The sequence below is a fragment of the Daphnia pulex genome, chromosome 4, assembly GCF_021134715.1.
Source record: "Daphnia pulex isolate KAP4 chromosome 4, ASM2113471v1".
NCBI classification, from domain to species: domain Eukaryota; kingdom Metazoa; phylum Arthropoda; class Branchiopoda; order Diplostraca; family Daphniidae; genus Daphnia; species Daphnia pulex.
Genome location: NC_060020.1, coordinates 1,160,558 through 1,182,656, shown reverse-complemented (window position 1 = coordinate 1,182,656; position 22,099 = coordinate 1,160,558). Strand labels below are relative to the sequence as shown.

The window sequence follows — 22,099 nt, the reverse complement described above, 5'->3', positions numbered from 1 at the left end:
ACCGAGAAAACAGTAAAAATTGCATCCAGTGGCTGGCTATAATTTGCTTTAAGCCGGAAGCCGAGCGAAACAAGAAACGAAAAATTACAACTCGAGTTTTCTGATGAAACCCGCGATGGACAATATAATACACAACGGACACAACAATAACCAAAAAAAAAAAAAATAAAACGCACAGTAAAAGAAGAAGAAAACCGGCCAATTATATATCCGTGTTTTTTTATACTTTATTCTTTTCCTTATAACCAAAAGAAGAAGACGTTTTTCTTTCTCTTTTTTCCTGCTATTGTGAATTTTCTCCTGGTTGTTGCAAGACGTCCGTTGTCCCATACGGAACCGGATCGCTTTTTGCCGCGGCGTCCTCTCGAAATAGACACAAACAACTCCGATGGATCGAGTACTACACCCAAAAGATAATAGCCAAGCATCTCTCAAGTGTCCCCGTTTGAAGGACGCGTACTACAAGAGTATGAACCACCGAGAGATATCCGATACTTTGGCAACGATCTCATGGGGCTCGGCTCCTCAATGCTGTTTTTTTCTTTCTTTCTCTACTATTTATTTATTCAATCTTGTGTCATAGCCAACAACATTGGCCAGGAGAAACTGTTACCAATGTTTTTTTTGATTTTATTTCTTTGGAAATAGTAAAAAACGACTATCAAGGCAATGAAATGTTATATAGTATACGGTATATTTGATGTGGACGCCACACAAACACATACACACACACACACACACACTGTACAACAACACGCAATAAAGGATCAATAACGCGGAGTTGAAACGAACGAAACGGCGGTCATCATCATCATGTAACACCGAAGACGCGCACACACACGAAAAAATTAAAAAAAAAATTCATTTTTCGAGATGAAGTTTGAATTTAATGATTTGTCATTCTTATTACGTCACGGAAAGTTTTTCGAACGCAAAAGACATTTAAAAAAAAAAGGACAAAAACTCTGCTGATTATTTTTGCGTGCGTACAAAATCAACACGGCGATAGGGAAACAGAATATAGAAAGAAAACAAAAATGGTTGAGGTGTTGTAATAGTGTGGAGGAAGCGTTGCAGGTTTTTCATTTTGAACACTCCGGATGATGGATATGAAAGGAACTTTTTTAGCGCTGTGGTTGATGTGTTTTTCTTTGCAGTTTACACGCCGAATTATTATACAGTTAATAAATTTCAATTGAAAATGTTATTAGTTCAAGTTACTATTTTCTTCTTCTTCGTTTCAGGAGAATTGTGATATTAACAAGAAGAAAAAAAAACATAGAAAACCCAAGACACACACAGTCCATATATCGAGGGGAAAGAATAAAACGAACGAAGAAAATGAGATGACGATGAGATTGGGTAAAAAAAAGAAACGCACGAAATTCTGGCGCTGTTGTGAAATTTGAATTCAAGTGTGACCTGACTAGCGGTCCGAATCGCTCGCGTATATATGATATATCATTATCATGCAATTAAACACACACGAAAAAAAAAAAGAAAAAAGACAATTGTTTCAGTCATCGCAATGAGGAAAAAGAAAAACAGAAGAGCAACTGAATAACGGACACGCAGACGGCAATCATCTAACTGTCTGTTTGGGTTGAGATGAAATTAGACACACACACACACACACACACAACAGCAGATGATGGAAAAAAAAGGAAAAAAAACAATCGACGGATATATTTTATGTATAGTGTTGTATGTCTCCGCATCCGACGGCTCTCTTTTAATACTCAGTGAGGGGCGTGGCCGGCGGATAGATCCATCTTCTTGCGCGCCTGTATAATCAACACATTTCCGAAAGGAGAAAATTAGACGAAAATGTCGGACAATGCGTAACAAATAAGTGAAATGTCATTTGTTTCTCAACCGGAAATGTGAACGATGAATCAAGAAATTGTTGTATAATAATAATTGATCAACTCACATCGACCATGTCTGGATTGTTGTGTTCAGATTGGGATTGGCGTTCGACGGCGGCGGCGACGTGATGATTGCGATAGGCCCGTTGGTCCTCCTCGAATTCGCGCAGGCGCTGATTGAAACGTTCGACTTGTTCCCGCCGGTAAACGTCTTCAATCTGAACACACACAAAAAGGAATAAACGGTTAATAAATTTGTTATTTTTCTATTCATGTGAAGAAGAAAAATAAACATCAAATGATGATGATGATATAATAGTTAAAAGTGGTTAGTAGTATATATAGCAAACAGCCTTTTATGTGTGTCTATATAGGGGCCGGGCTGCCTGGAATCAGGTTCTTTTAATGGCGCACTATTATTAAGAGGCTGGTGTGGTGGTGGTGGCATCAAATGACTTGATCGACTCTTATTATTATTTTACCACGACCACCATATCGCTATTATTAGACGACCATTTTCATTGCCACCCATTGGCCCCCGGTAAACACATTCAAGTTGCGGAGGCCAAAGAAAAACGGAGACGATTAGTCGGACAGATGATGACGAATTGATATATCTCGCCGGGCACCAGCACCGGAGAAAATTGAAATAAATACAAAAAGATCCAGGAAGGAAATTGAGCCGACTGAATCAACATTCAATTGCGTGAAACATTCTCAAAACGCTCAGCTTCTATTATATTCTAGCTCTGGTAATTGTTTGATGGGAGAGTCGAGGTTCTTCTTCTTCTGTTTGGTAGCTACCACCTACGTATTATTGAGTTGATCGTCGTTTGGCGTGTTTGGCGTGACGGGTCAGGTTAGGTCTCTCCTTTGGCCTATCACATGATGATATTTCTCTCTGATGATTTATTTCCCTTCTTCTTCTTATTTTCATTTTTGGAAGGGAAATGTGTAACCGAGACAGACACAGAAACGGTGAGGGGCCTCGGCGATGTGATTATTTCGGTCACACACAACGTGCAAGCGGTTAGTGAGCGCGGCTCTTATTATTCTCGGTCGCCTAGAAATATTCTACCGGCGCCGCTGCGTCGGGCACGAAATTCACAGCCAATTTCCCGACTCCCTTTTTCTTTTTCTTCTTTCCAGAAAAAAAACATGTCGACACCAAAGACGAGTACCACCCACTTCTAGAGAGAGAGATAACCCTATATAACCGGTAGCCCGAAACACAATTGTGTGTGTGTGTATCTCTAAACTGTTTTTCCCTTTTTTCTCATCTTTTTTTCGACGCCGCGTCGACTGATTAAGGAACTTGAAAATAAAGAAAGAAAGAATATTTGAGATATATTTATAGTTGTTTCTCTCTTGTAGATGGGCTGCTGTACATAATACGGTGGCGCTCAACAAGAAAAGAAGAGAAAGGCTACCGAATTTTCATTTTTCTTTTCCTTGTAGACTGTACGTTTCCGTCATATCGGAACCGACGGTCGCGTTTCTTACAAGGAGAATATATAACGCACAGTTCCATGTTCTTTTTGGGCTTTGGGATCCCCTTATTTTTTTGGGGGGGGAAGGAAGAAAATTGGGGAATAACACGACGCGGTCTCCTAACCACAAGAAGAAGAAAAAATAGGTAGGCAAACTGAGCACAGCTCTCTATCATTAGAGGCTATTCAATCACCGGTGCCTAGCTGATGGCGTGCATATTGAATATTACACGCCGTATATAGACTATAGTACACCCTGCGCTGGGCTGGGCTGACTTGGCTGGCTGATGTTATAGCTCTAGAAAAACTGTAAAAATAATAGACACACAGTGTATTTAGCTCCTGGTCTGAGCGTGCCGTTCTTCTTCTTCTTCTTCTTCAACAAAAAAGAAAATTGAAGGAAGGTGTGCAGACAAGTCAGCGTAGCCTTATATATATATATGCCGTGTGTGTGTGGTGTGCGGTTGTACATATCGTCTTTTCTATACTTATTTTTCACCTCCAATTTTCTTTTTCTTTTTTTTCCACCTCCGTCAAAGTGCGACTCTTTCGCTGTGGTGGTGGCGACGGGGTTTGCGGGTTTCCAGACGGCGGCCGCAAACCTCCACCGCTCGATTTTCTTGATTATTTCTTATTCCCTCTTTTCATGTTATTAGGATAGATATCCGTGATAGGAGCGTACAGACCGTATCTACGAAGCTCATTTATAATATTTGCCTATTTCTCCTCCCACCACCCCCCGACCGCTGTTATTATCATCATTACGTCACAATTGGCGATGGACGAGTTCAGCATCTCCCGCAAAACGCTCAATTGACGTCATTCAACACATACTGTGTGCGGGCAGACATAATGACAGGCTATTAAGCAAATCGTTCAATCGACCGAGAACCCAAAAGTGTGAAAACATCAAATTTGATAAAAATAAGATAAAAAGGCAGAAAACAAAACTTACCCGAGCGGCTTCTTCGTCGAATTCGACACATCCGACACCGTCGAGGCGGTCCAGGTCGAGCCATCCCCGCCATTTGGCGCAAACTCCGTTCAAAATGAAACGTGACTTGATGTGAACCTGCGTGGGTGATTGAATATACAAGTTATTTTAGAACTTCTCATTCATTTCGGTTTTTATCTCAAATGGACATTTCGGTTTTATGGTTTTTTTTTTTAAACAAAAAACAAAAAACAAAAAAGAAAATTGTTCCGACCTGGAAAAATTTTAAAAAATAAAAAAATAAAATCCCCCTGGACACACACAGAAGAAAAGACGATGGAAATGTGATTCTATCAGCGGTCATTTATAAATATCAATACACTGCTGGGCGCTGCGAGTTGTTGTGTTGTTGTAAAGGAAGAAGGAGAAATAAGAAGAAGAAGAAGGAAATGAAGGGCCGAATGGAGAAGTCGCTGCTATGAGACAGATATAGTCAACGCCATTGTTTTTTTCCCTCCTCTCGTATTATCTACTATACGACGAAATATATACACACAACTCGAACTCAAGCTCGTCTCTTTCTTATTGATAAAAATGACCTGTCGACAAGACAGTTGACGCGGACAAATTATCAGCGCGGCCATGTCTTATACGCCATGAGCAAAAGAGATGGCCCCTTCTCTCTCTTCTCTTCTCTCTACCTGTCCTTATTCCTCCACCCTTCGTCTTTTAAATATTTTTTTTCTTTTCTTTTCTTTCTTTCTGTTTTATTCCTCGACTTTGACAAAACAACCCACCAATACGAATACCAAGAGTGACGTATATTAACTCGAAATAGCCGCCCAGGAATATAACCTGGCCCCATAGCCAGCAGCAGCCCAGGTAAAGATATATCTAGATATCTATAAGCTAGTAGTATAGTAGTAGCCCTGGCCGTTCATGTGTTGTTGTCCACCCCTTAAAAAGAAACTATATAACCTCCCCCCAGAAGGGCAGCAGTAGAATCTCGACTCATCAAGAGGACGACCAATTCATTCCCAACCATCAACTGTTCTACTGTGCTGGGCTGCTGGACCTATTAAACCCCCCCCCCCCCCCCCCAAAAAAAAAACAATACAAGCCAAAAACAGTTTGCTCGCTGCTGTGTCTCAGCTCATTTCCTCGGCAAACTTGTTTTTTGAAAAGAATAAAAAGAAATGTGTAGCCTATATGCTATTGTGCGTTATAAATATTTAAACGGAGTGACTCGGCGCGCTGTTATTTTTCATGAAACAAAAAGACATTTGGCGGAGGAGGAGGACGTACACGGCCGGTCATTAGAGCTAAGGGAAAATGTTTTATTTTTTTCTTATTCTTTTTCCCACTTGTCGGACGCAGTCGACCGCGTAACGAAAACATCTGCCGATGCCATCCGCAATTTTCTGTTTTAGTTACCGAGACACACAAAAATACCAGGGGGGGAGTAACTTCTTCTTCTGCCAATCGGGTTATTGTATACAGAGAGAGATGGACGTATCAGCGGTCACATCTAATTAACATTCACGCAAGGTTAAATCGACGATCGTAGCGCGTGTTAACCTGCAACACGGTCGCAGCGAAAATTCAATCAAAAAGACAAAACTTTTTCTTCTTCTTCTTCTTTTTGATTGGAGTTGTTTTGTAACCAACACACCTGTTTTTTGTTGGTTTTTAATACACCTGATTGTTGGACACACACGATCTAACCTCAATTCAGGTATACGCGCACAGGACAATTTTGGCCAGAACCTTTTTCAAGTCTTTTCTGTGACGGACAAGAGAGCTGCAGTGGAGCTGCTGCTGCTGGAGTTTGTCATGTCAACTGGTGGCTGCTGTTGATTATAATATACGCACCGTGTTGTACTACTGCGTATGTAAATGAGCAATCACGACAACAGTCAAACGAAATATAAGAAACGATTTCCAGTTGGAAGGACGAGCTATAGAAACTGGTTTTGACGTGGCCTGTCTAATGATTTTGGGGTCGACAGCTGCTGATATTGTCCCTCTCTCCCCGCGTGGTATTTTCTTTCTAGAAGAAATTCAAATCAATTGGACAGGTTCTGTGCCAGGCGGCATCATCGTGAACACCTGGGCTATCCACCGCGACTACTGGTCATCTCATCGTACAGACGTTCCCGCATTTCTTTTTTTGGCATATCCTTCGATTATTCCCCCCGTCAAAATAATCAAATATCCAGCCATTGATCGCCAAAATTTCCTTTAGGTATTTTGGGTTTTGGTTATTTATTAATAGAATGCGCTTGGCGCGCAGGTAGAGACGCGATCGAGCGTTGTTGGGAGTCGTTGCATAATGAGGCAGGTAGGCAAAAGGCATCAAGTTTAAGGTCGATGTTGTGCGTGCGTGTCCGTCTTGTTGCAATAACAACCGCAACAACAAAAGGAAGAAGAAGAAGAAAGAAGGAAAGAAACTTTGGCCGCGCGCTCGCCGACCCAATGGAATGGAGAAAATTTTTCCCGACAAACACAAAAGAGGAAAATAGAAAAGAAACAAAACAAACAAACAAACAAACAAAAGGAGATCCAATTACACAAACAAGACACGTCTCCTTACATCTGAGCAGCGAGCGAGAGCGACTAAATAAGAAAACCCCTAGACTACATCATATAATGTTAAAAAATAGGACGGAGGAAATAATAAAAGATAAAAAAGAAGGTGGCCTCCCTCTCGTCTGTCTGCTGTGTCGGAATGTTCGACATCCATCCGCTTTCGAACGGACCCCAAAAAAGATTTCTGTCCGTCGTTTTATTATTTCTTTTTTTTATCTAAATGTCATCGACATTTTGACTAGCTCTTTTTATATTCCATCTTTTCGAAATTAATTCATTCGAATGATGTAATCGATATACTCGTGCGTGTGTGTGGGCGTTTTGTTCTTGTGTGTATAATATACTAGGGTCGGCATAACAACGAAAATTTGAAGGATAAACAAATATAATGTACACACGGCCCGGGAAATGGTGGTCGGTTTTTTGTCCTTTTTATTTTACGAAGCGATTAGTTGGCCGTTTGTTGGGTGTAAAAAACCAAAACAAAATGGAGAAGATACGACGGCCGGTTGTATACAAAAAAAAAAGAGTCCAGCTGCTAGGATTATATTTAGGTCCGTTTGTATATTTTCTTTCGTTTGTCCCAAAAAAACAAAAGTCCCGTCAGAAAAGAAACGCCGACGACGCCGCCCACTGGCGCAAAACCAACAAACCAAACGGCGGCGCGCCTGAACGTTTTTTATCACGTCAATTGGACAGTTAATGTCGGGCGGGTTTCATCGCGGGCAGTTGATTTTTTTGTTTTCCCGGAACAATTTGGACGGTGATGACGGACGCCCGTCGAAAACAGCGTCGGCTCTTGTTTTTCACGCGTCCAGCAGAGTCGAAAAGAAAAAGAAAAGAAAGTTGCTCATAGGGTGGGAGGCGGACTTGACCGAACCGCGCCCAATCCAATCACGTCCGTCCGTTTTGTTTGGTGTCGGGTTGGACGCACATGCGCATCACCCAGTTGCTATCGATCCCCCCCCCCCCACCCACTTCCCATCCAGCAGCTATAGATATATACATACTCGACGTTTATAAAATGGGCAACAACTTTTCTAGACGAAGAAGAAGAGGGGAAAATCTGATTTCCAACTTCCGCCCGACGCCTGTTTGTTACTTTCCCTTTTATTTTTCCTGCTAAAATGAAAAATACCAGCGACCAATGCGCTTCTTCCGGGCGGCAACTTGTTATAATATAAATTTTTGTTCCCCCAGTTTTTAAATAATTACACACGGCAGCAGCCAATGATGGATGGCAATAAGAGACGCTAATACGACACATCCCCCCCCCCTTTCCTCAAGGTGGAAAAAAAAAAGAAATTAAAAGGCGAAAGGAAGAAGAAGAAGAAGAAAAACAACAAAATTATTTTTTCGGGTTCCATGAAGGTTGGAAAAAGAAAAGTGTCTGGAACGGAGCGGGCGCACTGCGGGGGAACGATAATGGACCCCCTGCCCAACCCCGGTATCCCGGGGTCTATAATCACACACACACAGCACACACATAGGGAAAAGACATAGTCTTGTATATAGTTGAAAGTCGTGGAAAATAATCGCCCGGGAGGACAATTAAAAAAGAATAGGAGAAAAAAAGGAGCTAGTATAGAAACTAATATTTATGTTTGATTATTTGAGTGTCTATATAATATAATAGAACATCCTCTTTTTGTTTAAGCTTTAGATATAAGAGTAACAAAAAAAGAGCGGAAGTTGATGTCTCCCTGATCAACAACAAAGTGCTATAAAAGTTAAAAGAAAGTTTCCTTCTTTTCTTGGGGGCCAGCACACACACACACACACACACAAAGTGCGTCGTTACAACACACACGCGGATGTGTCGCCATAGGAGGAACAACCAAAAAAGTTTCGATCGAAAAATCCAACAGCAGCGACAAATAAAAAAATCAACTTGTGTTTGGATTGGTATTAGAAGCCGGATAGTCTTGGCTTGCAACAATAAACAGTATATACTACACAACTAACTACGTAACAACATCAAATGATTTGCCTCACGACCGGAAAGAAAAGAAGAAAAAAAGAGAAAACTTTTGTCTGTGCATGGTCGAGATTGCGACGACGACGCCAATCTATATAAGAAACAAAGATGGCGGACTGTGGAAGCCCAGCGGGGAGGACTATGGAAACAACTCCGGAAGTCGGCAATAAGCGGAGGAACCTTCTTCTTCCAGGCTCGCCTGTACACACACAGTGGATAGTAATAACACCTCGAACTCCAGCTCCAGTCGCCTCAAGGGGCTATACACAGGACGGCCAGCAACGCGCGGAGGATATGAAAGAGGCGGTGTGTGTGTGTGTCTCAGGCTATTACAACAGCCAGGAGTGTACAGTTGTTGTGTTAAAAAGAGAAGAAGAAGAAAAAAGGGGAGCACACACACGTCTATAGGTGATTGTGTGTAGGTCTTCCCCCCACGTACACACTATGGATAGAGTCCGGAGAAAAAGAAGAAAAAAAGTTAATTGCACTCAATTATCCGGCGATTGTTCCATGGCCGTCGGCAGAGTTCTCTCTCGGTTCAAGACATATAAGCTATATGCTATATAACTACTTAGTCCTTCCTCTGCAGCAAGACACACTTTGCTTCTATTCTATTCTCATATATATTCGTTCGCTCCACTGAATTGCTCTTGTTATGTTGGCGACTTTTCCCTTCTTTTTCTTACATTATAGCTGCTGCCTGGCCGGCCAGAGTCCGTCTATGGGAGATATTTTTTTTTGTTTAGTTCGGAAGTCCGGCGCCGAAAATATATTACGTACAAGAGTCGGACCAAGGAGTATAGGAAGGATATTAGCCGATAAATGTGTTTGTCTACTCTGCCGTGTCCGCTCTGAGCACTGCTGTGTCTCGGATCATAATTTCTTTTTTGTTTTTTTCTACTGGGCGCCAGGCGCCTGTTTAAGTTTCTTGTATTTTTTCGGTAGAAAAACGAAACGCGCTAACCGGATGAAAGGGACCGTCAGGGACACACAATTCGTGAACGCTCAAATCACGTCGACATTTCCGCTCTTTCTCTCTCTCACGTGCATTTTTTCTCGGCTGGAATTTTCGTTTGTTTTTTGGCGTTGGATTATGGGAGACGACCGTTCGAGTGCCGCAAATTCAAACGTCGTTAGACAGGGAAACCCTTAACTGGTGTACCGGCGGCCAGATTAGACTATCTTTATGTATTTGGTGGGGGGTGCTGATATTTTTAGATTTAACGAATGACTGGACAACCTTTTCTTGGAGAGAATTGGATTATTAGAACATGCGCTGTTGCTGGCGACGACTGTGTGCGTACATTAGGCTAATACTCTATCGCTATTGCACATTTGTGACGAGACGCATTCCGGAATCGCATCTCTTTCGGGTGATGTGGTCGTCATAACAAAAAGGGCATTACTTCTGCGGTTAAATGGCCTATGGCTATATCGATGTAATAAAAATAAGGAACGTCTGTGTGTAACATTCAAGGTAGTACAAGGAGGTATAGCCTTCGAATCAAGCCCGGCACGATCGTGTGGAGAGACTATTCCAGGAGCAATAGCTATATACACAACAAGGCCTATATAATATTATATGGAGATTCAATTATTCACGGGTTGCCAAACACTCAACAGTGGGAATAGCAGACCTGTGGGATTTTCGTTTGAAAAAAGGAAATAAATCCGCGCCTTTTTTTTTAAACTGTATAACGGCGCGCGTTATAATAAATGTTGTTCCGAGTGGATTTTCTTTTTTCTCGGTTGACCAAAAAATGAAAAAATAAAATAAAAAAAAAAGTGTGGGCGCTCGTGGGCATCCCTACATATCTCACACACACACACCCATATGTAATACGGCTAAATATAGCAGCTGTATATTAGAGATATATATATGTAATGCGTTCGTCTGATACTCTAGTTTAACCAAACCCCCCGCAGGGAATAAACCGACCAATAACGCCAAACCGTTTATCGCCTATCAGCTAAAAATAAAATGTATCCCCAACAACCAGCTGATATCAACCGAGTCGATAGATAGAAAGTCTTCTGCTGGCCAACTCAATTTTAAAATGAATTCGATATCGCTTATACTAACGGAGGTTTATAGTTCAACTCTCAACATTCCTGTTTCTAACTTTTTCTTGAAATTTCCGATCCCCCCTAGTTATATTCACCGACATTCCTGGCGACTATTAAACATGGCTCGTTTGATAGCGATTCAACTCATTCAAGGCATGTATTTATAGACACACTGAAACATATTTAGATTCTCTTATCAAAGGGGGGACGACAAAAGGTTTCTCTAATCCTGCCGTATACATGTGTGGTGGCTACCGGCATCGCTATGCGCGGCGCTTTTATTTTTTAAAAAAGGTTCGACTATATCTCCGCGTCGGATCTCGTCGTAGGCTTTTGTAGTACATGATGATATTTCATTAGAATCTACAAAAGACCAGCAAGAGGGGATGAGCCGCCCTAATCAAACCCAGGCGGTGGAGGGGGACTAATATAACTGCAACAATTGTGCAGTTTGAGAAACATCGGCGAGTCACTCGAGTGGATATAAGAGGGGGGCCAGCAGCAGCACACCGATGAAAAATGGCGAGCAGATCATTCATATTGATGGCCGACTGTTGTGATTGAGAGATGTCGGCATCCTAATAGCCTATATAGCTGCTGATGTACGCGCTTGAGCTGTTGCTGGCAACCCCTTGGAAATATGATTAATTGATTGGCCCTAAAGAGCGCCAATCAATGGTATACGTGTCTACTGATGTGTTGGGACCCCCCCTCATATCCGCCATTCATGGAGAGAACAACAATCCAAAAAAGAAAAGAGATGGGCAGTAAAATGGTCTACACGTCAATAAGAGAAAGAAATTTCTATTCAATTGTGTTTGAACGGAGAGCGCGTGCTGCTGCTACTCCCCATAGTTCCTCCTCCTACCCGAAGAGATTCTCTTTTAATCCGCACCGACATGTAAACGACGAGGTACAATGCTGGCCGCGGGGTTCAAAAAATGTTTGTCGGTGTTTTTTGGGCTGGGCGTTTTGATTCAACCGAGGCTGAAATCCTTTTCCCTCTTTATCCCCTGGTGCTGTGCATATTCGCAGGGGGGTGCTGTGATGATGAAGAGGAAATTGTGAAGAAAACTAAAAACCTCTTTCAATCTTTTCATGTAAAGGAATATAGAATAAAAGAATCACACAGCCGTGTTCACTTTGCGAAAATCGGCTCGACTAAACTTTCGGCTTCATTTTCAATCAGCCAGTAGGGGAAATAAATAAGAAGATTGAAATGATCTCTGGTGGTGGTCTAAAATATTTAAAAATGGCAGTGAAATGATCCGATATGAATGTGTGTGTGTGGGGTCGCACCGGTGTAACAGAGTGAAATTATATATGATGACTAGGACAGCAGTAAACTGAGTAGGCTAAATAACACTTGATTATATAATACGTGACCCGGACAACTCAGACGCATCAAATTCTACCTGATTTGTACATCACCTCATGAGAAGATGATTATCAAATGTACTGTCGAGTGTACATTGAATAGGGGGACAACACATGTTTGATATCGCCAGCAGGGTTTCATATCATTGCAGTTTGGGGGGCGATATAAGAGAGACCTAGATATTAAGTGTCGGTCCGTTCGATCGTATTTCGTCCAACATCGTCGTGTGGAGGCTCTATAAAATATATATAACCAGTTCTTATTCTCTCTCGGATTTCACCCCCTTCCAACCATCCCCCCCCCCTTCATTCTGGCCCACCAAGAATATATAGCGTCCCTCTTCTTTTATTGTATTTCAACTGCAATTTATGAAACTGTGTCCTTTCTTGGCGACAAAGTTTCAACTACACTATAGGCGTAGGCCTAAAAAGATGTCCAGACACGAGCGCTGGCCTTCAGCTGACCTGCCAACACAAAAATAAAAAAAGGGAAAATGCACAAATTGGCGTCTAAACGACGAGAGCGTTTCTTATTTCTCCTCATCTGCGACCGTCTCTCTCTCTCTCAATGGGCACGGTTGTTTGGCTCGTTAAAATCGCAATAAAATGCCCATGCCAGGCCAATATAGTTCGGGCCTTTATTTTCCTTGACCAGCATCAGAGAAATGGACTGAGGAACCGGCGCGAGCGCGATCGTCAACTTTCTTTTCCTCTGGTGATGGTGGTGGCTCTGTGTGGTGTTGCTGTGGTGGTTGCTAGTTGTCTTGTGTGTGTTGAAAAATGCTCTTTTGTGTTATTTTCTTCTTCTTCTTCTTCTTCTTCTGTGCTGTTATGTTTTACGACCGGAGGATATATACTACATCCAGCCATTTAAGCCCAAAGGGAAGGAGGGTTGTAAACAAGACACACATCAGTCCGTCTTTTGTCATAGAGACACTGCTGCTGCTGGGGCAGGGTCGTGACCCTTTGCTGGCGCTTCTTCATCTTCTTCCTTTCAAATCTTTTTGGGGTTTTTTTTTATCTTTTTACGACGGTCTTACTCATATAGGAAAAAAAGAGAGAGGAGATATGACTTTATATATTTCTATTCCAGTGTGTGTGTGGAGGATACTATATGGCCGGCGGAGGCATTTGTCTCTCTCCATTGTGTTTGTGTGTGTGCGACTTCTGGGCTGCTGCAATCAGTTTTTTTCTTTAAACGGGACAACCCCCAAAACAATAAAACAATATAACTCGCGTCGTCGTTCCACCAAAGTTTAAGAGAGAGCTGTATATAAGCTGGACGTGCTCCAATCGTTACAAGTCTCTATAGATTGAAATATAGAAGAGACTATACGGCGCAGCACAGCCCGAAAAATTATATATATTTGTTTGCTGCGGGTTTCTTTCGCCCCCCTTCCAAGACTTTGTGAATTCTGATACTTTTCTCTATCGTCAACTGCGCTGCTGAATACCATACATGTTCTTCTCTATACTTGTTTTTTAAAGCTGTGTCTTCTTCTTATTTTATTTCACCCCTCTCTCGGACGACAACGGAAAAATGTTCTTATAATTTCGGGTTTCCTTCCAGTAACGAAAAAAGCCCTTTTTTCCCCCCTATACACTTTCTTATTATTATTTTTGGGTTGTTGTTGTTGTTGTTGGCATTTGTAGAAGAAGAGTCGAGTGGTGTGTCTTACCTTGCCGGGCTCCTTGTCGAAATCGCAATCGCGGTTGGCGTCGCTGCTGAAACCCCACGTGCCCGGTCCGAAGACTAACTGGAAGTTAGTGCCCGTCGCCACAATAGCCTATATGGTGGAAGGAAACAGAGAGAAAACAAATGAAAAATTTGAAAAACAGATTACATAAGAGATTGGAAATCGATAGAACGTCTACTACGCTAGCCAAATAATATGATCATTTCATTTGAGAGAGATGGTACATGTATGTCAAATTCCGACCAGAGAAAAGAGAAGCCATAATGCACAACATTCGGACAACATTGTCGTCTTGATGCACATCCAGCAGCGGCTCATTATATTAAAGACAACTGATATTGAAAAACGACCAGTCTGAGGGGAGAGAGAAAAACAAACAAGACGCTCGGCGCAGTGATCCGGACACGCTGAGAAAACGAGATATCCTGATGAGCATATCCATTTCCCTTCCCCTTGTCGAATAAGACGACTGTACGGGTAAAGAACAACACACAATAGCCCCGGCCGAAAATGTAGTACTTCTCCGGCTGCGTGTAAAGTGATCGTCTAGCGACCGACGACCGAATATAACCGACCGAACCATTTGAATGTCTTTTTCGCCAGTGAGTTCCTTATATATTCTTATAGTACACATTCACTTGTGCGACTTCTTTTTTCAGATATTCCTTGGGTGTTTCCCTCTATGTGTACAGTCTAATCCTGTTCCGTTTCTTCGAGTTGCTCGGTCGGTCGCTCGGTTGGTCGGCGTTTCTTCTGAATACATGTGGCCACACGGCCGCGGCCACCCAAAAACTTTAAGGGCTATATACGTATAAGAAGTCTTGAACGTGAAGAAGCCTTGCGTGACTTTGGGCTGGATTTTGGACGTCGACGTATATGTAACAAAGACAAAAGCTCAGGCTTTGCTCTTTCTTTCTCTCTGTCACTCTTATTATTACTAAAGACAAAACAAAAAACATCATTCACAATCACGCCAAATATCATGGCGCCTTGATTTCAGGCGCCGCTTTCTTCTTTGACTCCACCCACTTTCTTTTTTGCGTTTTGAAGGGGAATCTTTTCACAACTCTTTTGTGTGTGTGAGACACATTTGATGTGTTATATGGTGTGTGTGTCTGTTTCCGTTTGACCGGCCCGACCCAACATTTTTCACACTTCCTGGAAAAAAATGTATGCGACTGCTGCTACTGATCCGGCGGCGTTGTCTCATCCCAACTCTTTGCTCTCCGTCGTTCCTCATTGGCCCAGGCGTTGACGGGATCCTCGACGCCCAACCCTTTTTTCCCGGCTGAAATATTGTAAAAATCGATGCAAACGAATTCATTTTTTTGTTTTATTTTGTCAAACTTAAAACTCTCGAACGAGATGAGGATTGGATTTCAATCGGCAGGATGCGGATTTTCCAATTTGACAGTTTGCGGTTCGGTTTTTGTTTTTATCGCACATCCTGCTGCACACAAGTCTTGGTCGATAACGTCTTTCCTTTTTTTCACGTTTTGAATGTTTGTGTGGGTTTATCTTTTGTGTTTTCTCTGTTTTTCTGGCGTCGAAAAACGTGGGAAACCCAAACGAATATAAAAAAACAATTTTTGTTTCGTTCCTTGGTAGATTTCCAACTGGTCCAAAAACGCCGGGCCGCTCGTCATCAAAAGAAAAAGAAGTTCTCCCTCCCCATTTTGACTCTTGGCCGGAATCAAATGGATCCGGTCGTCGTGTAATAGATTGAAGAGGGGGGAAAAAGTTGCGTGAAAGCATCAAACAGCGCAAGTCCATCTCTTCTCTCTTTCCTATCAAGTTATTTTCTTCCGGACACATCCGTTAGTTCTCTCTTTTTTGAGACTCTTGGCTCTCTGCGCTGGATGGATGGAACTGGTGGTGGTGGTGGGGTGGATCTTATATTGATCGGGCAGCAGTTCTTTTCCTTTTTTTCGCCCTTCTGCGCTGCTGTCATCGCGTCTATTTAGTCGAGTCTTAACTGTGATCTCTCTCTCTCTTGTTGGCTTCTTCCCCTCTCTCTCCTTTCCGCCTATTGGCTACCGCTGCCAACACACATCCACTCCCCACCACTCCTTCAAGGAGAGATCCTACTCCACTGCTGAGGGGAGCCAAATCCCCCCCGAGACGTTTGCTCCCACCGACGTCGTCGTCGTCGTCTTCCGATGAGTTTGAGCCAGGGCGGCGGCCAAACAGCTCGTTAGCGTCTCATCAATTTCATGTCACACACACACAAAACGTAATAGAGCCTCTCTCTCCCTAGCTCTATCCACTTGGCCGTCTCTCTTACACACGCAACGGAGGCAACACACAACTTTTTAGACGGCCTTAGTTTTTTTTAAGATTCAAAATTGCAGTAGTTAAGTCAAACTCACGATTTCAGCGTGTCCTTCTCGACATCCGGCCGCAAATCTCATCTGGCGCTCCTCCAACGGCCGGTCCCGAAATCCAACGTATCTCACCTGTAATAATTCAAATGAAAACGAATTAAATTAAAAACAGAAAATAAATGTTTGATTGAAAAATCATTGGGTCCCAACAAAGGGACGTGTAAACGTCAAACAAGCCCCACCGCAATAATCATCTGATAGTAATATAACGGCCAAACATCTCGATTTTCTCGTCGCATCGTTATAACAACTGCATTTGATCATCCGAGTCTTTCTTCTTCATCTTTTTCCCCCCGCCAGTGTTGCGGCCAACCACCAACCACACGCCAATGACCATACAACAACAACAACAACAGTTATTTGGTGGCTGTATATGTACGGCCCGGCAAATATGGAGAAAGTTTTCCCTTTTTTCTTCAGTTTTTTTTTAACAGTTGTGGAACGCCGATTTAAGTTTTTAAATGACCAACAAAAACATTCATCCCCTCTACGGAAAACCTACAAGAGGCGCCCAAGAGTCGTATATATATATATATGAGTTAGGAGTCAGAGAGTCCAGCCATAGATCAATTGAGCCATTACCCCAGCGTAGTATCCAGCAGTCCTTGTATGCGAAAAAGTTAGAAGATATATACCCGTCGGGGGGTAAAAGACTGTCGTTTATATATATTTGCTTTTCATCTTTTTATATTTTTGGGGGCCATTATTTTATTATTTTCGACCGTGTTTTATTGTTGTCCACCAGGAGATGGATTCGTTGGCTGTCTGCACTTTTAACAGCCAATAAGTCCGTCTCTTCTCTCTCAACGACGCGCTGGACACAGCCAGCCACCGTAAATAGCCTATTATCAATAGGCGAGACCGAGATGTCAATAATAAAAATGGAGAAACACTCTTTTCGGGGCCGGCAGCAAACAATTGAAGACGAAATATTCAATAGGACGATTTTTTGGCCAACATTTTGACTCGAACAAGACGTAGTGATCGGTTATGTGTGTTGAATGGCCCCGGTGGTGTGTGGTGACATTTCTCTCTTGTGTCCGTCTGTGGATGTAGAGACGTCCCGCTGGCCCAGATGATAACGCGAAATGAAGAGCCCAGCCGACGACGACAACTATTTTAAAAGGAGGGCGATTGTGCACAGCGGGGAAATGTGGGCAGGTCAGCCTTTTTCTCTTCTTCTTTCTAAATTTCTTTGCCACTGGTGTTGGACCGAGTGGCAAGTTCTTTTCTTGACGCCCGTCCTTCCTGTAGCCGGCCAGACATTTCCTCTATACCTGATCATATAGCCCCAGCCTTTTTTTTTTACTATTTCTATCAAATAGATTTTTTTAAAAGAAAATCCCCGCCGAGTTAACTTTCTCACACACAGCCCCAGAAAAAAAAAGAACTTTTTTTATTTTTCATTTTCTTCTCGGCCAGCAGCAGCAGCGGGAGGTTGTGCCGTGTTGTTGGTTTTTCTTTTTCTTGGCCCAGCAGCACCGGCCGTTGCAGACAATAACACATTGGTGAGAGTTGCCCAGCCATCCGTGGATCAATATAATATATATAATACAACATAATGACTTTTCCCTTAGAAGCTACATACGGAGATGTGTATAAAGCCAACTACAGCCACTTGGCCTTCTCATATCTTTTGAGACTTGGCTATTATAACGCCTCTCTCTCTCTCGACTGGAATGTGTCTCGACAAAAAATATATAAAACATAATATAAAAAAGGAGATAGCGAATTGACGGGTGAACGGGCCGTTGAGCAGGAGGATCGCGTCGATATAGAGAGTCGAGCGTGAAGAAGCCTATATACACGTTAGATTAGCTCGAGATATCTCTTGTCATATTTGTGTATAAATATAAATACATGATTATAGAGAGAGTGTATTCCATCCGGCTCTCTAGGACTCTACTACTATCTCTATAGACAGTAGATCGAATTTGATATTGGCAAAAACAACCAAATAAAAACTGTCGACTGCGGCTAACAGTCAGAAACCGCAATGAGACGCTCTTCTGGCCCACTACAACCAATTCAATTCCGACGGCCCAAAAGCCGAACCCCAAAAATGTGATTGTTAATATTTGAGCAGGCCAGCGACGGCGGCCTATATAGATTGGCCGTCAAGATCTTACCTCGGATTCTCGGCTGAGCCGACGGAAGAGCTCGTCGGATTCGAATCGGCCCTTCTGGTCGGGAATGACGCGCGGCACTCTGTACATGAGACTGGGCTTGGTCTGCTCGTAGAGGCCCATCCCGCCCATGGAGTCGTAGGGCAGCATGCTGGACAAGAGATGCTGGGCAGCCGTTTGGTTCATTCCCTTGTACATTTTTGTCGAATTTAAATGGAACGCGCCCAGATGATGATGCCAAAGTCCCAAAATCACAAATTCACTTTCTTTCTTCTATTTTCGAATGAACCGACGGCACACCAAAAGTTTCCAGCCTGAAAATATTTTCAAAATAAAAATTGAATTTAGAATTTGATATAAGAAAATATTAATTGAATCAAAAGAAAGAAACAGTTCGATATGTTGAATAAATTGTGTGGCTACTGGTGACCAGCCAGGAGCTATCATTGAAACCGGTTTGAATTTTTGTTGTTTTTTTTCTATTCAAAATATTTTTTGGTTGGGGGGATTTCATCCTGGGTTGTTGTTTGATTTTTTTCGAAAAAACCAAAAAACCAAAAGGGAGAGATTGTTTCTGTTGATTGGTGGTGTTGATTAAGCGGCTGTCGAGCCGTTTGCCCATCAGCGCACGAGTTCCATGTTACACATTATATAAGCCGGGCGAGGAGGAGGAGGAGGAAATGCTCTCTCCTCTTTTGTTATGATGTATCAAAACGACGACGGTCTTTTAGATTAGTTTCTCGGTGACAAAAAACCCCAGCAAACAGCATTTCTAGAAGACTCTTCTTTTTCTTTTTCCAACAACAGGATTAGATTTTCGGCTGTATACAATATAACCGATGACGAGAAATTGGCAATGACTGATCGCCATCTCATTTACGTACACCGGCTGAGAGCTCTGGCTGTTGGTCAATGGTCAGCCAAGACCAAAGCATTGCGAATCAACATAATCTAACTTATTGGACATCTGTCAAATGACGCAATTTATACAGTTGATGAGCTACACCACCTATACCGAGTTCATTTTTCTTCTATAATTGAATCAATCGAAGATTTTTCGAGAGCTAAATAAATGTTGTTTCACTTACCGCTTCAAAGATATATTGATAAGTGGTGGGGGATGTTGTACGTGGATGTTGTTGGCGTCTAAAAGGTCCAATTCGGCTCGCACGGCTGAGCCGATTGAAGGTGAATGCTGCGGTTAGAAATAACCAAGAAAAAAACAACACACACACACACACAGACACACGCACTGAGACTGAGGGACACTGGAGAGTATGGCGATGTGATGGTGCGGGAGCGCGCGCACAGGTGTCCCAGCACAGCCGACCGACGTCACCAACAACAGCAGTCGTCTTCTTTTTTTCTATTCACTCACGACACGGCGCGTGTGTGTCGCACTTGCGTCAATAAATGAACGACCAGAATTTACAAAACCCAAAAAGTTTCAAATCAAATCAAATCAAATTTTGGGAGGATGAAATCGACACTTGATGACGCGCACTGCGAGTTGTGTTTGAAACAATCAAAGGTACAAGTAGTAGTTGTTGTTGTTGTTCAATGTGAAACCATGTCCGCTGGGCCACTAGCTGCTGCTGCTGGACTGGTTGAGTCAGTGATGTCCTTCTGGTTGGAGGCCGGAGCAACGACTGAAGAACTACTGCGGTCTGTATGTAGGCAAAACTCTTTTTCCCTTTTTCTTTACACCCACCAAGAGGTTCTCCCAACTTCTCTCTTGGCTAGTGTGTGTAGTGTATAGCCTTGTGTGTGTAAAGAAAAGAATTGTGTGTGTAGTAGTTCTAATCCGCCGTCGGCAACGCTCAGAGCTCGACTGTTTTCCCAACTAGCGCCGCCATGATTTGGTGTCTACACACAACACACATCGACTCGATGCGGCCGGGCCGGGCTATTGTGTTGGATGGGATGGCTATTCGGGCCGGCTCTTCTCCCAGTCTATAGTAGTAGTGGCGATGGTGGTGTCTAGTGGCGGTGGTAAAGGTCCAGTCCAGTCGCTGCCCAGAGAGAAGAGAAGAATCAAAGGCAAAAGAAGAAGAGAAAAGAAGAAAAGGGCAGATTGAAATGAAGAGGAAGGAAATGATTGGTCGATGGGCCGGGCTATCTAGGGCAAAGCAGAAAGAGAAGGGGCTGGACTTGTGAGACGTGACTGCGCCCACTTATTCCCGCTTGCAATGGCCCGTCCTATCGTTCACCAAAGCCGAGGGTGTGGTGATCTCCGCCAGTGGGAGGAAACCAACAACAAACGGCGACTTTTCCTTCTTCTATTTGAAACAGCAGCAACGGACGAGAGTGAGATGGATATGCCAGTCCTGTGTGTGTCAACTGGCTGGGCCAGCCACATATAGCCACAGCCAAGAAACCGTCAGTCGGTTAGACACACATACATACAACAACTGTAGTGCTGCTGCTGCTGCTGTTATGCATGGCCAGCCTTCTTTTCGGCTGCGCTGTCTGTGCTGGCCTGGCCTGGCCCTTTTTCTCTCTGATGGATGATCCGGTGTCAAGACCAGTAGCCATGACGGAAAAGGGGAGGAGCTCCTCCACTACTCGTTACATGCCCTCGCCCTTTTATTTTCTCCACCAGATAGATATGAAACAACACAAACAGCTGAATGTTAACCAATGTATTTCTCTTGATATAGATTGCTGCTCGCCAACGTACATCACCAGCCCTGATGCTGGCCATATCTTTTCCTTTCATCAACCCGTCCAACCGAATGTATTGAACAGACATTGATCTTTTATATTTATACTTATTCTTCATTGCAACAACAATTTTATTTTTTGGGGAAAGACAAAAAGAAAACCTTGTAACAACAGACCGGAAATGCGTAAGACGAGGTTTGGCCTATAAACAGCTCGAACCGTTCATGTGTGTTTTCCCTCGCCCGCCGGTTTTTATAACTGAAAAAAAAAAAAGTTACACCACCCAAATTTCCAATTTTAAAAAGAAAAGGCCCATTGCACACACAAGAAAAAACAACAGTAGCAGGCCAGCCTTCTTATTTTGATAATAAAGACTCTGGCTGCGACGTACGCCATCAGCCAAAATGGGGAAAATTCATTTTTTGTTTTTTCTTTTTTTTTTAATTTTGAAAAAATAATGACGACAAAGTTGATGTGTCGCTGTAATGATCTAGCCCCCCTTCTTCCATCACAGTACACAAGGCCAAAGGAGTAATATATATAGGAGTAGATTTCATTTTGTTTCCCATCAAGGAGCCGAGCAGCAGCTGTTTCGGGTGTATAGTGGTGCTGGCTGGGTTGATTGCAGATGAGACAAAACAACAAGACCATCAAAAACGTTTTTCGGTGGGCGACGATTAGCACTTGGCCGCTAGAAAACTGTCGCTAAACTCTCCTGCTGCTCTGTGCTCTGCTGTTTGGGGGTCCCCTATACACACTCCTCCTTCTTCTTCGACATGCATAAATGAGTAGATTGTCGACTCTGTCAGTGACGATAGATAATTGACACTCTCGCCGAGAAAAAGGGCCCACCCACACGCTCGGCTTCTTCCCACATGAACCCCCCATAGCATAGCATAGCATCTGTGTACGTATTATACGTGTA

At 42.9% G+C, this 22,099-nt stretch overlaps 1 protein-coding gene across 1 annotated transcript; it reads right to left on the bottom strand.

Annotated features, from left to right (window-relative positions):
• Positions 1-675: 675 nt before the first annotated feature.
• On the bottom strand, positions 676-20,541 carry LOC124192051 (protein big brother-like). Its single transcript, XM_046585187.1, has 7 exons — positions 19,599-20,541; positions 18,514-18,824; positions 16,370-16,456; positions 13,983-14,090; positions 4,314-4,430; positions 1,934-2,086; positions 676-1,784 (listed from the first exon to the last, which is right to left on the bottom strand). The coding sequence occupies exons 2-7, from the start codon at positions 18,706-18,708 to the stop codon at positions 1,740-1,742; spliced, it is 705 nt and encodes a 234-aa protein (XP_046441143.1). The 5' UTR covers positions 18,709-18,824; positions 19,599-20,541; the 3' UTR covers positions 676-1,739.
• Between the last annotated feature and the right edge of the window lie 1,558 nt (positions 20,542-22,099).